At 40.9% G+C, this 16,143-nt stretch overlaps 1 protein-coding gene across 1 annotated transcript in view; it reads right to left on the reverse strand.

Moving 5' to 3' along the window:
• Positions 1 to 16,143, reverse strand: part of tmem145 (transmembrane protein 145) — a 48,487-nt gene that overhangs the window by 29,930 nt on the left and 2,414 nt on the right. The window contains exons 2-3 of the mRNA XM_084357927.1: positions 910 to 984; positions 359 to 436 (exon numbers count right to left, since the gene is read on the reverse strand). Coding sequence (XP_084214053.1) covers positions 359 to 436; positions 910 to 984 — 153 coding nt within the window. The remainder of the gene's footprint in view (positions 1 to 358; positions 437 to 909; positions 985 to 16,143) is intronic.

Below are 16,143 nucleotides of genomic sequence, written 5' to 3' on the forward strand. Positions count from 1 at the left end.
TAAAAAATAGACAAGTATCTGCAGAAAATCTTCCTGTTGCCATTTCCTGTTCAGGCAAAACCCTCTGTTCGCAAATATGGATCGTACCATCCTTGATCACTGCATGTATCATCAATAAAATATCAATGCCTGAGAGTGAAAAGTCTTTCAGGAACCGAGAAAAGACAGTTTTGTTTTACTCTGAGCAGCATGAGCAGCGTGTGATCCTTTAGCTCAGGTTAAAATGTGAAAATTAACTAAATTGGAGTCACAGGGCGTTTTCATTACACCGGTGACATGAGAATTAGTAAATGGAGCTGTGTTTTGCTTTAATAACGGCTTGTCGCAAGACATGATGCAGAGGGTGTCGGTATCTCACCTTTTCAGGCCTCTTGTACACGGCTGGCCACTGAGAACTGTCATCAAAGTAGAGCAATATGTTCTGACAGCAGCGGGACTGCACAGAGGAGTGACAGAGAACGGGAGAGAGCATAGAGAGTGCATAGATCAGAGAGGAGGCAGAGAGACGGTTTGAGATTTATAAGACAAAAATTGTTTCCAAAGACTGCAGGCAACGACAGCAAAGCAAGGAATGGGTAAAAGGAGACAGAGCGGAAGAACAAAACAGATGCGTAGAAAGATAGAGCGGGGGAGAGCAAAGGAGAAGGAGGAGATGGAAAAAGAGGACGAGGCGTGTTCAGCAAGAACAGCCGGAGGAAGAAGAGAGGAGAGAACGAGCGATGGCATCAGTTTAGATAAGGTAAGAGGAAGGAAAGAGAGAGAAGTAGTTGAGAGGAAGACACTGAAGTAAAGAAAAAAAAGGATTAAGAAAGAAGGAAAGTAAAACTTGTATTGCCGGAGAAAGCTGATTTAAAATAATAGATGTAAAACAAACGCATGACATGACACAGCGACAATAAGTCGTCCTACCTTTGGATAGCGGAACCGGAAGTCCAGGCGTCCGAAGTCGGTGAGAAAGCAGAAGCGAGTGAGGAAAACCCAGTCCTGGAGTCAAGAAAGAGAAGAGAGAAGGGAAAAAAGTGAAACAAAAAAGATTACACCAATGAAGCAAGGTAAAAAGAGTCTACAGTCATGCTAGCAGATCTGTGCGGGTGTGCTTAGAACAATGGTGTTTTGAGCAAAAGTACAGCTGTGGCTGATGGAAAAGTTGTTTGTTTTGCAGGTAGGCAATTTTCCCACTTGGGCCAGCCTTTGGACAGCATGGTGGTGCAGTGGTTAGCACTGTTAGCAATGAAGGTTAGCCCGAAGTGTAACCCACTGGGAGTTTACAGGGGTTTCTGCCAGGTTGTACGCTGCCCACTGCTCGCTCGGGATGGGTTAAATGCAGAGTACAAATTTCACCATGTTGTACAATGTATGATATGTGACATGAAAAAGATTCTTCTTCTGTCACAGAGATATTTTAGACTGGTCTGTAGTGTAAGGCCAGTCGCAATTTTGCCTTTATATTTAGTTAGACAGCCTAACATAATACATCATTTCTAAAAAGTTAGCCAGACAACCTCAAGGCTAACTCAGAACTACCATGTTTCAATGTTTAACAAGCAAAGTGGAAAAAACTAGTTAGTAGAAGTATGAGTGTTGCTTTTTTCAAAAGGCCTAAACTTTGGTATTGTTGGACTCTTTGCCAGTTTTCGCAAATAAAATGTCCTTGTAACTGTTGAATTCTTTGAAGAGGAAAGGTAGTCTTGGTAAAGGTACAAGGTACAAGGTAATTTATTCGTCATCATACAACACAGGGATGCGTAACAAAAGGAAAGTTTGTAAACTCGTTATTAAAATACAAATATACATGAATCTGCGTAAACACAGAGTCCATCTCTCCTTGTCCTGCTGTAGTCGACTCAGAGTACAATCCGCCCGTCGAGTGCGACAGCTTGATCCGAGATGCTTGAGTGGAGACAGGTCTCTATTGGCACGACAGTCTCTGATTTCAAGTTGTTTTACCACCCCCGTCCCGTTTTGTCCATTTTCTTTTCCTGTGACCAGACATTTGTGAGGAGCAGCTGTGAACCAAGCTGGATTAGCATGGCTCTTATTCCGACTTTCTTCCTCACTGGGATGGTCCAAACGGTCAGTTTGGATGGTCAAAAGATGCTGTGGGGCGTGATGGTCCACTGCTCTTAATCCAAAACACCCAGTTTCTTCTCCAATGGCGATGACAGAATTTCTTCTTTGGGCAACATGATTCAGCAACAAAGCTGAAAAAAATCATGGTTCAAAAACAAAAATGTTGCTGGAGAAGCTACGGCCGCTGCACCTTCATGCGCCGATCAAAATCAATCATGCGATAATCAACAACTAAACATCGTTGTCCAACGGATGAATTTCTACATCTGAAGTCTGATTTTTAGGTTGATGGAAGTCATGGTCAAAATCATCATTGCAGTTCATCTTGAAAAGAAAATGCCTGTGCCAAACTCCATTCAAATCCATCTAATGGTTGTCGAGACATTTCACTTAAAAACCACAAATAGCAGCCTTGTGGAAGGAAAAGAGGAAAAGTCAGGGGACTACCAAAGTCAGTAGCAGTTATTGCCTCAGACAAAAGTCTATGCCGATTTTTGTGCCAATCCATCAAGATACACCGAGATAGTGCTCAAGATAAGTGAAAACTTTAAAAGGAGCTTCAGGAGCAACAAGGTTATTTGGATTTATTCTCTGGGTACCATGGTTATCCGTACCAAAATGTAACATAAATCCATCCTGTAGATGTTGAGATATTTAAGTCTGGGCCGCATGGTAAACTAGCTGACCAACACAACGACAGACCGACAAACATGACATCTTGGCAAATAAGTAGAGGTTCTGGAGAAGCACATGAAAGCTAAAGATGTAGAAGAGGGAGATAGAGCAGTAAGGAAGAGAAGAAAGAAAATTAAAGTTGGAGAGGACATAAACGGGGCAATAAAGAAGAGAAAGAGAGACGACGGGGAAGGGGAGTTGAAAAAAAGGGCAGAGTTTCAGAAAAGTCCAATAAAAAAGAGGAGGAGGGGGAGAAATTTTATAAACTGGTTTAGGTGGAAGGAAAAAACAAGAAAAGGTAGAGAGGAGGGAAGTTTTGCCAAGAGGTTAACTCTAGAGAGGGTAAACAGAGGAGCATTAAGGGGCTGCTGAACACTTTAATAAGGGAAAGAGGTGAAGAAAAAGAGAAAATCTGGCCTTAATATTATTCAGCTATAAGCTTGGCAGCATGAGACCAGATAATAGTGCTGATGGTGTACTTCACTCAGCTTACATAAGGCACTGCAGCAGCACCAGCATGACAGATCAGTCAGTGGTGGTCTATATATATATATATATATATATATATATATATATATATTCTATACAGCTGTGGGCAGGCACATTCAGTAGATATGGATCATAGTGCTGAACACAGCACTAACACCACATTACTTATATGTTGTTTACACACAGCTTCTCTTATCTGGAGGGCCGCCCGGTGTGAGCAGGCCCTGCTGAGGGAGCTGGAGTAAATGAAGAGTCCTAACCCAGAATGAGACATCACATCTTTAGGAAAAGTAATAGTTAGTCTCGCAAATTGGAAACTAATGACACAAGACTTATGTAGACAAATGACAGTAGAGAGAGGCCGAGGCTGGATTACAATCTAAAATACTGGAGGTTTGGGGTAAATGCCTTTGAGTTAACAGGAAACAACCCAACATTTATCAGCAACAGTTTTGCTAACTGATTGTTTTGTGAGAGGAAAAAATGCCAAAATTCCTGCTTCTTCTCGTGGGTGCATTTATGCTGCTTTTCTCAGTTGTGTCTGTCAGCTTTGGCTCCATTATACTATTTTCTATAGAACAAATGATTTATCGATTAATCCAGGAAGAAAAATCACATATTCATCTGTAATGAACGAAATAAATTAAATGCCCCAAACCTCTACAGCAAACAGCCACACAAGAACTTTGCCGGATTAAAACTAAATGACATTTAATCATTTTCTGATTTTAATTAAGTAAATAAATGAAATTTTTTTGATACTGCTGATACAATTATGTCCGTACTCAACAAGTGTTGAGGTATATTAATATATGAATTAAATAATCAATACTTTTTACTAAGTAAGTTTGCACATGGGCTCAGTACTTTATCTTTCTACTGTAGATGAGGAAATATCGGATTACACTAAACAAGACCAAGAATACGATCAATAAGCCTTTACAGTAGAGCTAAAACAATCAATCAATAAACCACGAAACAATAATCTTCAAACTATTCTGATAATTGATTAAAACATTCAGCCATTCTCTGGTTCCTGCCTTCGAATGCGATGATCTACAGCTTTTTTTGTCTGAGCAACTTTACATATTTGTGTTTTAAACTGCTGCTTGGATTGGAAAGAAATTTGAAGACTTCCCAGAGGGCTTTAGGAAACCGTGATGGGCACTTTTCTCTATTTTCTGACATTTAACAGACCAAAACAAAAAACAATTAATCAAGGAAATAAAATGCAAATGAACACTTGCCCTCCTTTTAAGGTTTGGCTCAGAAAATGGATGATAAATGAACAAGCGTACAAGCTACAGGCAGTGTTTGGTCAGTGCTCTAAAAGTCAGGCCATTCTCATCAGAAAGTCGGCCATATCGGGCGACTGTGAAAGCAGCTTATTATGACCCATATTTATGTTTGTATGGAGGATGAACAGCAACAAGTCCGCCCAGGGAGGAGGCTGGAGATGGATGGTTGGGTCAAACAAGCACTGGGGTTGGGCCAATGAACAATGCCATAGTCAATCGCCGGTGGCTGACAGCTATCGTCTACTGAGCCCTGACCAATGTAACACTGTGATTTAAAACGTCCCTCAGCAGAGAGCACGATAAAGTAGTTTGCCCCCTCAGAGTTGCCGTGGGGCAGGAGTTGTTGTTGTTTGTGACATGTGGGAGAGGAAATGAAAAGAAGTTTGTTGCTGCTCAGCGCACTAACATTACGTCTCCATATCCCGTTTATTATTTTCTTACTAATCCATCTTTGTGTCAAGCTTCGTGGCTGAACACAGCTATGTTACGGACATGTGGTGCAGAGACAGAGAGGTGCTATTTGTGAGAAAGTTGAGATTCATTCCCAGCTCGTCAAACACTTGGTTTCCCGAACTTTCTACTCAAATAGTGACACTTAAGAATGCCGACCGATCCGACCTACAATCCCAAAGCGTCCTCCAAAAAGGACCTTTAAACTTGGCACAGGGATGGATGTCTGTGGTGCCTGGAGACTGTTTTCTCTCCTGGGTGAGACAGTTAGAGGTTGCAGTCAGTGGTGAGCTAATGAGCAACTGCTGCCTGACGGACTGAGCGTTAGGGTTACACACCGCCGCAAACTCAGAAACACATATTACATAACTTACGTAAATTGCAGACATAACCTATTCTAAGCTAAACCATGATGTTTTCCTGACCTAAACAAGTCTTGCCTAAAACTAACCTTATTGTTTTAGGGGTCACTTTTCCAATCAACCTATTCAGTCGTTTAAGAACGAGGATGTGTTGAGCTTCAATATTCAGCCCTACTCGTGACTGTAATAATGATGTATGACTTCTCGTGTTTTCTCAGTCCTAACTGGCGTGCTATACTTTATCTGTAAATGATGATAAAACAGGCATTCATTTATCATTTCACATAGAACGGTCGGTTGGACAGTAACTTATTCCACTGCAATGTAGCTTCTTAAGGCCAGGAAATCACAAAGTGTAGAAAAAAGGAAACGATATATTCTCTCCTAACAGGATATGATATATTTTGATGTATTTCCAAGTTCTATTACATCAGGTAATGTTTATTTCCCTTAAAAATCAATTGTACTTTTCAAATGTTAAAACAAGCGGATCCAAAACGTAACCACAACTGCATCCACACACACAAATCTGTTGCACATTTCAGCCTCTTCAAGCATTCATGCACAATCCCTCTCTTTCTTATTAAAACGGGCCTTAAGGTTGGTTTGTTATGAACTTTTGATCTCCACCCAACCAGCAAAACTCCCCGTGCGCCATTATATTGTAATTACCTCTGGCCCACGTTCTCCCTACATAAACAAGCACAGTAATTTCTGTGCTGAGGAATAAAATGCAACCAGAGCAGTGTAGCGTGGCTAGCAGCGCTGCCTCCATATATCACAGCAAACAAAACCGCAGCCATATTTCAGACGCTGCCAGCCAGCTTCATCCCCCGGAGCCTCTGGGTTATAATTCATGGCAAACTCCAAAAGTCACTGAAGCTCGAGACTCACTCCCGCCTCCGTGTGCGTCGTCCCGGGTGACCATGACAACCGGGGCAGCGGAGGGGAGCGCTGACCCAGAGATGAATCCCTGGAGAGAGGAGAGAGGGGTGGTCTGCTTTGGATGATGGGAGGTATCATTTAACTTACCGGCTAGGACTGTAAAAGACCCCCTTGTTGTTGGACTCGCACAAACACAATTACCCATGAGCATCTGTTTCACACTCTTGAAACAAACACATGCATATCCACACTCACCCCTCCCCCCCTTTCCGCAGCCCCCATTATTGTCATAGAAACCAGAGCATGCCTTAGTTTGCAGCTGCCATAGAAACATCAAAAGGCCAAGTCGCTCATTCAAACACACACTCTTGTCCCGGTCTCGTACCTTCGGCCTTCAAATAACCAACTAACAATCCCAGCAGCAGTATACAGCTCCGAGTGAACAATGGTGTTCAAAGCAGATAATTAGTCAGACTTCCTTCCTGATATATGAGCCAATTATTAGAGCTCCACACACACCAAATAGGACACATGTGGCTGCTGATTGTGAGCCCAGAGCGTTCACCAGACTAGTTTCTGGACAAACTTTCTGCGCGTTCGGTAAAGAGGTAACAGCTGATTAATGAAACAGAAAGGAAATTAATCAGTGGGGCTGGACTTCAAAACAAATTGGATTAATTATTAACATTATGAATCTCTTAATGAACCAAGTTTGTTCATGTCACAATTTTCAGTTAACAACCAGTAACATCTAACCGGAAGTTCAACCAACATGTCTGCCAAAAGTCCATGATCTTATACTACTTAGCAAGCAAACTGTCAGAAGTGAGCCAACATAAGAGAGGAAATCCATGTAAATGGCCAAAAGTATGCGGACACACAAACATTGCACCCATACAAAATTGTCGAAACATGGACATTAAAAACTAGGGTTGATAAAGTTGAAGAGGGCCGCAAGAGAAGCGCAGCACAGCGTTGCCAGAAAACAACAAAGAAAACGCCGAACATCATCATAATAAACAATATAGTAATATTTAGTACTGGGGCTATCACGATATTAGATTTCCATGGCATAAAGACTTCACGATAACGATTTTATGCGATATCATCAGTTTGTTTATTGTCTCTTTTTTGACAAATTAGTAAAAACATTAATAACCTTCAATAATAAGTGGAGGGAGAGAGCGTCTATAACCATAACTGTTCAAATCTGCACATAAAAACAATTACATTTGATGAGTTTTTCTGTTTTATGGCGGGTGGCAACCAGCGTTAAGGTCCATTACTGCCATCTATTATGACAAAGCAAGAACAGAGAGAAACAGAAATTATCTAAGAGGCCCTAGATTATATACAAGATATTATGATGTGTATGTTTAACGCAATATACATGTTTCATTTTTAAATATCGCATTCAAATCAAGTATTTGAATGATCAAATAATCGTTTGATCAATGAAATGCCAACAAATTGTGAAAAATTCTCATCACAATTTCTCAGAGCCCAAAGCGACGTCTTTAAATTGCTTCTTTTATCCGAGAAACAGTCGAAAACTCAAAGACTCTATTCACTATCACAAATGACAAAGAAAAGCAGCAAATTCCTTCATTTAAGAGGCTGGAACCAGCAAATGTTTGAGGTTTTTGCTTAAAAAAAGACTGAAATGATTAGTCTATTATCAAAACGGTTGGCACATAATTTTTCTTTCATCGACTAATTTTGTAATTGTCACAGCTCTACTAGTCACACAGGACTGTGATTAAACAGCACTAGCTAATATCAGAAGAAGAACTGTAAATGAGATGGTGGAAAATTTCATTTCCAACCCGTGAACATTAATATGCTGCTGTAACAGCCTCCAGTCTCCAGGAAGGCTTTCCACAAGACTTTCAAACCAGGCGGCAGGGATTTTCTCCCTTTCTGCCACGAGTGCATCACTGAGGTCAGGAGCAGATGTTGGGTGATAAGTTCATCCCAGAGGTGTTTGGTGGAGTTGAGGTCAGAGCTCTGTGCAGGCCAGTGGAGTATTCAATCAACTCAGAGAACAATTTCTTTATAGAGCTGGCTGTGTTCATGGAGGGCTTTGTCATGTTGAAACAGAAGAGGGTCTTCCCCAGAAACTGTTCTTCGAAGCACAGTAACGTCTGAAATATCAGACACAGCTTCCCTTGAAGGGATCTACACTTGAGCTGAAATGATGAGTGGAAAACTCTCACGTGTTGCCTTGATGTTAGCTCACCAATTAGTTGATCGGCAGAAAAATAATTGCCAACTATTTTGACCATTGATTATTCATTTGGTTCATTTTCAATGTAAAAAGCTGCACATTCATTACTTTCAGCTTCTCTAACGTGAGGAGTTCAAACAGAACTGAGTATTTCAGTGTTCAGTGTTCAGTGTTCATGGAAAATGTGACACACACACACATCTACACACTTGTCAGCGAGTCAATTAATTGAGAAAATAATTGGGAGGCAAATAGTCAGTGAAAGCAACACCAAAACAGACCATATATTGCCTGATGTAAAGTAAAAACATTGTTTCATTTATCCTCACAGGTAAACCTGTTGATTTATCTGCATACAGATTTTCATATCCCCCAGTCCTATTGATTGTCAAAAATGTTAATAAAAAATGCTAAACAAGCTTTTTGAAGACAAGCGCTCCAGAGAATTGTGATGGGCATTTTTCACTTTCTTTTATTATAGACATTTTATATGATAATCAATTTATTGAATAGATAACTGAGGGATTCATTGATACTAAAAAAGAAGAAACATAAGTCGATTAAACAGTCGGCGACTTTATCATTTTTGAAGCAAACATACCAAATACACTCCAAATCCAGCCTCTACTTACATTTTGAAAATAATGGGCAGACTAACTGATACGGAAAATAATCATAAGTTGCAGCCCTACAGAATAAAACACACATCTCTGCACAATTGACACAAGTCAGTAGCATGTGAAGCATGAGTTTGTCATTGATTTAGCATTGACTCATGATGGACAGCTAAAATGAACAGTTAAAACTGATTGTCCATTCTTATTCCTTGTCCAAGCCTGGCACCTACATTCCCCACAATGCAACCTGACGCCAACAGCTTGGTCTGAGATATTAGTGTGTTATGCTAGTCACATAACATACATCCAGATTGTTTTAGTTTTTCTTCATTTTAATTTTTAGTCTCCAGCTCCCATGAACGCCAACTCAAATGACATCACTTAAGGCAAATTATCAGATTTCACGCAGCTCCCTCTGACCTTCCATCGGGGTACATAGTATATGATGGTATTTGTGTGTGTGTGTGTGTATTATTTTGAATGGATGACATGATACAATGAATGTACTGTTTCTAATATGCAGTTAGCCTACTTGAACAAGTCCTGCTGGGTTTAAATGTTAACATGATAATGAACAGATAGGAAACAAGCGCTCTTCTTCCAGAAATTCGCGCTGGAGGACCCGATGACACGTGTTGCCGTGGCGGACTATGACACATCAGTGGGCTAAACGGAGATGATGTGCTGCGAGACACCTGTGAACACACTTCCAGAGATAACTGAGTCTAACAAGGCCAAGACAGCATCAACAAGCCAGCATGGCGCTCACATAGCTGTTAGCACAATTCACCTTTAGGTTCAAGCTTTTCCACCAACGTCAACAACTAAACCAAGTGGACCGCTGGTTAGCCCTCTGCAGCTTTGTGTGTGTGTGTGTGTGTGTGTGTGCGTGTGTGTGTGTGTGTCAGGTGTCAGTGGAGGGTGGAAAAGAGACTGAGCCCTGGAGAACAGCAACAGTGGATGAGGTGTCTACCTTAATCCCCTTTTAGTCTTCTTATTTCCCCATGGCCGCTGCATTGTGATGCAGAATCACTCAGCCTCCTAGCCAGCAGTGTGTGCGTGCTTGCACATGTGCGTGTATGTGTGTGTGCGCACACCCCATTAATCAACTTCTATGCCTTGTTGCGGTATCCGGTCAATTCAGCATCTCTCCGTCTCATTCTCTCCGTGTCTCTTTCTTTGTTTCTTCTGCACAGTTTCGGTCCTTTCATCTCTGAAGCTTTTCTGTCTTTTTCTCTTTCTCCTCAGATCCCTGTTTGCTTGCTAAGCCTCATTAACAATTAATTACCAATCAGCTAGTCAAGTCACCCCTGGACCGCTGGGCTTCTCAATGATTCATTAGTCGGGGTTACACAACGCCGCGACACATAAACACACTCACACAGCGACACACACACACACACACACACACACTCAAACTCTGTCCCCCTCTCTCTCTCTTTCTTGGGGTGTTTCGCACAGGTACACACAGACTTTGTAGACATGCGAACGCACACAAACACAAACACTGAAGCTAGCATACGGACACATGAAAACACTCCCTCACATGCACACACACGCTGCCCGTATCTAATCACAATGTCCTCATTAAAAAGAGATGCAGGGAAACTGATTGAGCTGGAAGTTCTATGCATGCAGGGTTCCCAGAAGCGTCAATGTCAACTTGAAGTATTTAACAGCGACTTTTTCAAAGTCTTGTTTGCTGAAATTGAAGAATTTAGAACAGGCATATTTTAAGATAAGACATGACATTAATTAAAATAAGACATCTCTTACAAGGCCTCGATACCTCAGGTTCCTATTAGGTCCAGAAATCCTGGTGAAATCTTTCATTTTTTAAAACGGCAGCTGTATCAACGCCAACATCCATCACTGTGTTTTACCTCAGGACGTCAGATGTTGATTTTAGGATGGAGAAGGGCCCAGTGAGCTGGGGCACGCTGATGAATTATGGGCTCTAGATTTTTAAATTAGAAAAAGAACTTTCAAGGGCATCTGTTCATTTTCATTAATTTTCAAAAGACAGAAGTTTAAAGACCTCTCTGGTCTAATCCACAAATTTTCATTAGAAACCACAGACCAAAGACACTTTAACCTGTCCACAGCCACATTTTTTTACTAAGTAACAGTTCAGTTCTGGTTCTCTATGTCATCAATTCCCAAGAAAATGCAGAAAACTAGGGCTGAGTGATTGATTATTTTTAATATCAACAGCGCAATTTAAAAGAGCTCCAATTTTGAGTATAAATTATATACCCAAAAGTTTCTTAACAAGCTTCAGAAACTAAGTTGAAGCGGGCGAATGCACTTCTTTGACTTATTTCACTAAGCAGATGTCTATTCTTGAGTTGGCTGAACAACAAAAAAGGAAACTTTCATCTTGGTAAAATTAACTCTCTGCATGCTGATGTCTTTCACACTTGGACAGCATGTGGGAGACTACATGGGCTTACGTTCTCTATAGATCACTATTCAAGTTTACCTTAGAATTTCACTTTAAGTCTGGGACAACCTAAACATTTAGCAACTGCATTAATGATTATTTGTTTATGTGACTATTCATGCTGAAACAACAGCAAATCAGGATTATACTTGGCACAAACAAGGGACCTTATTAGGGATTCACAATATATAACTGACAATAACCTGCTTGTCACGGCCGATACCAATCAGATAACCATAGATTTCACATTTTGTATTTTTAAAGGAAGTTCATAACCTATAGTTCATGCACACCTGAGGTCAGGAAAGGCTACGATGAATTGAGTGAAGATGGATGATTTAATATTCCACAGCTCTACTAAGATTTGTTGTACTTAAACTCGTAGACTTTCCGTCCTCTCTTAACACTTGCAGAACATGTATTGGAAATTGGAATCGTGTTTGGTCTACACTGTGTCTCTACACAACACAACACAACACAACACAACACAACACAACACAACACAACTGCTGCATTTCTTCTTCTCTAAGTTTATTGGCAGATCACAAACAAAGTGTGAAAATGCTGCACTTCCTCAGTCAATGAAAGCAATCTGGCATCATATTATCAACTCTATTTATTGGCCAGATAATTATCGGATAATTTATCAGGCTGAATTTTATCGTGCATCTCTGGACCTTATTTAATACTATGTCAACCAAGTACAGCCATGTGGTTTGATTTATACAAAATAACTACAATTTAAACTGCAATCACAATATCACAATGTAAGTTGCAATTACATATTTTGATAAATCGATTTAGTTGCCAGCTATTTTTCATAATGGATTAATCGTGTCAGTCACTGTTCCAGCAAAAAGAGCTTGGAGACCGACCGGGGGAGTTAGTGTTTACATTGCTAGCACAGGAGCTTTGGAGCAGGTAGGACAGGGGCTAGCTCGTTAGCATGCCAACTTCATTAGCATCTGTGCAACACAATACATCAACATCATATTGGCCTTACTGCTATTTATTTACATTCTGCTTACAAATTTAGTTTTTGAATGTTTTCAACCGAAAATCTTACATGTTGCCCCTTTAAATTTAAGAATTTGCAGCTTTTCTTTGTCATTTATGACAGTAGGTGAACCATTTTTGGGTTTTGGACTGCTGGTTGGACAAAAGAAGCAAAAGAAGCAGAATAAATTTTATAGACTAAAAGATTAATCATGAAAATAATCAACGGATTAATCAATGATAATAATAATCATTAGTTACGGCCCTAATTGGAAACAGAGGTTTAACAACTGTTAAAGCAAACCAGCAAATGTATGAATGCATGTTACTGAGCAACAGCTCAGGCCATCCTGAGGTCAGACAAGGACTTTGCTTTTGTAGAAGTTTAACATCAGTCTGCGGCAAACTAGCACAGCTTTATGGACACTGACACAGGGGAGCCAGGCTGAAGCACAGTGTGGATTTACTGCCTTGCTCAGGGGTCCTGTGCTGTCAGCTGCAACGTTATATTTTTTGTTTCCCAGAGCTGGATTCAATACGCCGACCTTCCCCTGACCTTAAAGCCGCTACCGAGGGACATTTTATCAGTGACTCCACACGAGCCACTAAAGCCAATTGTACACATCGACCAGCCCGAATAAAGCTGTTGACCAGTCTGAAGCACTGATGCCTTTGGATAACTTTGCTTGTGTTTCTCTGTTTGGCTCCAGCCTCACCACAGGTTTCAGCAGTTCATCCCTCCCAGTGTGGTAAATTACATTTGTCAATTTACAGCTCTGCACTAACGCTGCCTTCACCTCTGCAGACACCGAAAGCTACAGCATCGTGGGATTGAAGGGGAGTGTTTGTGTGTGTGTGTGTGTGTGTGTGTGTGTGTGTGTGTGTGTGTGTGTGTGTGTGTGCGTGTGCGCGTGTGTGTGTGTGTGCTCGGTGTGTACTGTTAACACTTCATCACTCGTGCTCGTGCCTTTCTACCCCAAGGTTGTCCCCCAACTCTAATGCACATCCCCTCTCACGCAGATTTACACACACACACACACACACACACACACACACACATACACACACACGCACACACACACACAAACAGACACACTGACACAAAATATCAATATGTCAAGTCAGGTGTTGCCTGATGTCATTCTGTGAGCTCTGTTGTTTTGCTTAGGTTGTCAAATGATCCTTGAGCGGCTCAAAAGCACAAGAGCAAGGTAAGAAAAGCAACTGCAAGGTTCAAGAAAAATGAAGGCAAGAAATACGCATTTTCTTTCCAAAAATACAGTAAAAATACAACAATGACTCCATTAATCAATTAATCCATCAATAGAAAATCCATCTTTAACTATTTTGGCAATGGTTTAAGTAATCTTTCAAGGAAAATTGGCCAAAATCCACCAGCATCAGCCTCTCAAATGTACATATTAACTGTTTTTTTTTAGCCTTTTATGATAATGAGCCAAATATCTTTAATGAAACGAAAATAATCAGAGGTGATACTTAAGTAGATTTCTCAGGTATCTGTACTTGAGTATTTATTTTTCTGACAACTTTTGACCTTTACTCCCTTCATTTTAATGCAAATATCTGAACTTACTGCTCCTTCCATTTTCAAAACAGACTTGTTACTTTAGTTTCAATGCATTTGACGGGAATCATTTTTTGGTGTCATTACACGGCCCCTTTCCTAACATCACAAGACTGAGTTAAACCTACCAGCGCATATCACGTACAGCAGACGTACAAAGAAGAAACGACTTAAAAGATGTAACAAGACAGAAAAAAGACAGAGAGGGAGACTCGAATGGCGTGTTAGTGTCTTGTATATGCAGATACCCTGCAGCCATCTGCCTGGATTTTCTTATTTTCTCAATTCGTTGCTGCTTGGGAGGCTTTACCATCCAAAATGTCAGTATTTGACATCCTGGGAATGAAAAATGAACAATCAACTATCTTTCTGGTGCATTTACGAACAGCTCGGACAAATCCCACTGATTCTACCTTTAAGTTTAAAAGTCTTTGAATTATGTTAATATGACGGGAGGTTCAGTTAGCTTTGCACATAACTGGCTGGTAGGAATGTCCTTCAGAGTTATACTTTTCACTTTTATACTTTGAGTGCATGTCAGAGCCTGTAATTGGATTACTTTTACGTTCTACTAAATTAAAGACTGTGTGTATTTTTGCCACGTCTGAAAGTAATCCTTTGTTGCAGCCCAAGTTTGAAGACATACAAACTAAAACAATAATCAAGAAGATAAGCAATGAAAATAATTGTCAGCTGCAGCCTACGATACAGTTTAAGTGCACGATTAACCTATTATGCAAAACCTATTATTTGCATCCTTATATAACAGGACAGGTTGACTAAAGCTATATTCTTATTTGCTGCAGAGGTAACGATAAATTGATACACTCCTACTCAAGAGCAGGAGACTCACACACAAACACACACACACACACTTGGAAGTTGCCCAGTGCAACCTATTGCCGGCCACTGAGCAGCTCCACTGGAGCAGGTGCAGATTCAGCGCTGCCTTCAAGGGCATCTGAACAGCCGTGATGGATGGTTGAGTGACTCCTGTTCAATTTATCCATTCAGATCCCCCGTCGTCATCCTGGGGATTCAAACCGGTGACTTCAATCTCTCAGTTCTTGACGCATTTTTTTTAGATTTACTGTCGTCACAATTCGGGGAATGTGAGCACAACAAGTCAGTGAGCAGGAGCGGGAATTAAAGCTTGTTGGCTCAAACTGCCTGGTGTCTGATAGATTCTGGTTTCCGTTTTCTGGGGTGGGAAGACAAGTAAGGTGATCTACAAGTAAGGTGATATAGTGGTGCTCAGTGGCTGAGAGTGTCATTGTTTTCATTGTTTTTGCTGTCAAGTTGCATTTTGGCAACACAAAAAAATCTGTGGTGCACCAAACACCTGAGTGCGCATGTTGGCGCAAAATGTTTCCACTGTGTTTCAATGGAGGGAGATTTCTAAACGTGCCACCCTCCTTTTCTTTTTTTTACAACAACAACATTTAACAACCATCACAATGCGACCTGAGCCGAAGCGTGAAACAACATAATCACCTCCTCATCAATCATGCTGGTCACAGAGCAGGAGGTATCAACACCTGAGGACGCTCATGATAGAGATTTTACAGGAGACCTATTACGCTTTTTCGGCTTTGTCGTATCCTTTACATGTTCTTGTTCATGCAAAAGGTCTTGAAAGGTAAAACGTCTGCACCAATGGGAGCTCCTCTCTCCCACAGAAAACACTGCTCCTGAAGTGTGACATCTTAACATCACACCACGTCACCATGTCACACATTTGCATAGTTTGTATCTATATTCACAGTGGAGGTGAAGCTAACTGGAAGCCGAAAGACGTGGCAGAGCCGACCAGAGACACGGTGAGAGACTCCTCTGTTGGCTCAGGCGTGTGTGAGCTGACCAATCAGAGCAGACTGGGTATTCAGAAGGAGGGGCCTTAAAGAAACAGGAGCTAAAACAGACCGAGGGGGAACACAGAGCTGCAGCACGGGGCAGTATGAGAAAACTGATGCATTTTTTGAGCAATACGTGTGTAAATCTATTCTAGTAGTAACCTAAAATAAAATGATGAACCTGAAAATTAGC

Source organism: Pagrus pagrus (assembly GCF_965226575.1).
Source record: "Pagrus pagrus genome assembly, chromosome: 7".
Taxonomy (NCBI): domain Eukaryota; kingdom Metazoa; phylum Chordata; class Actinopteri; order Spariformes; family Sparidae; genus Pagrus; species Pagrus pagrus.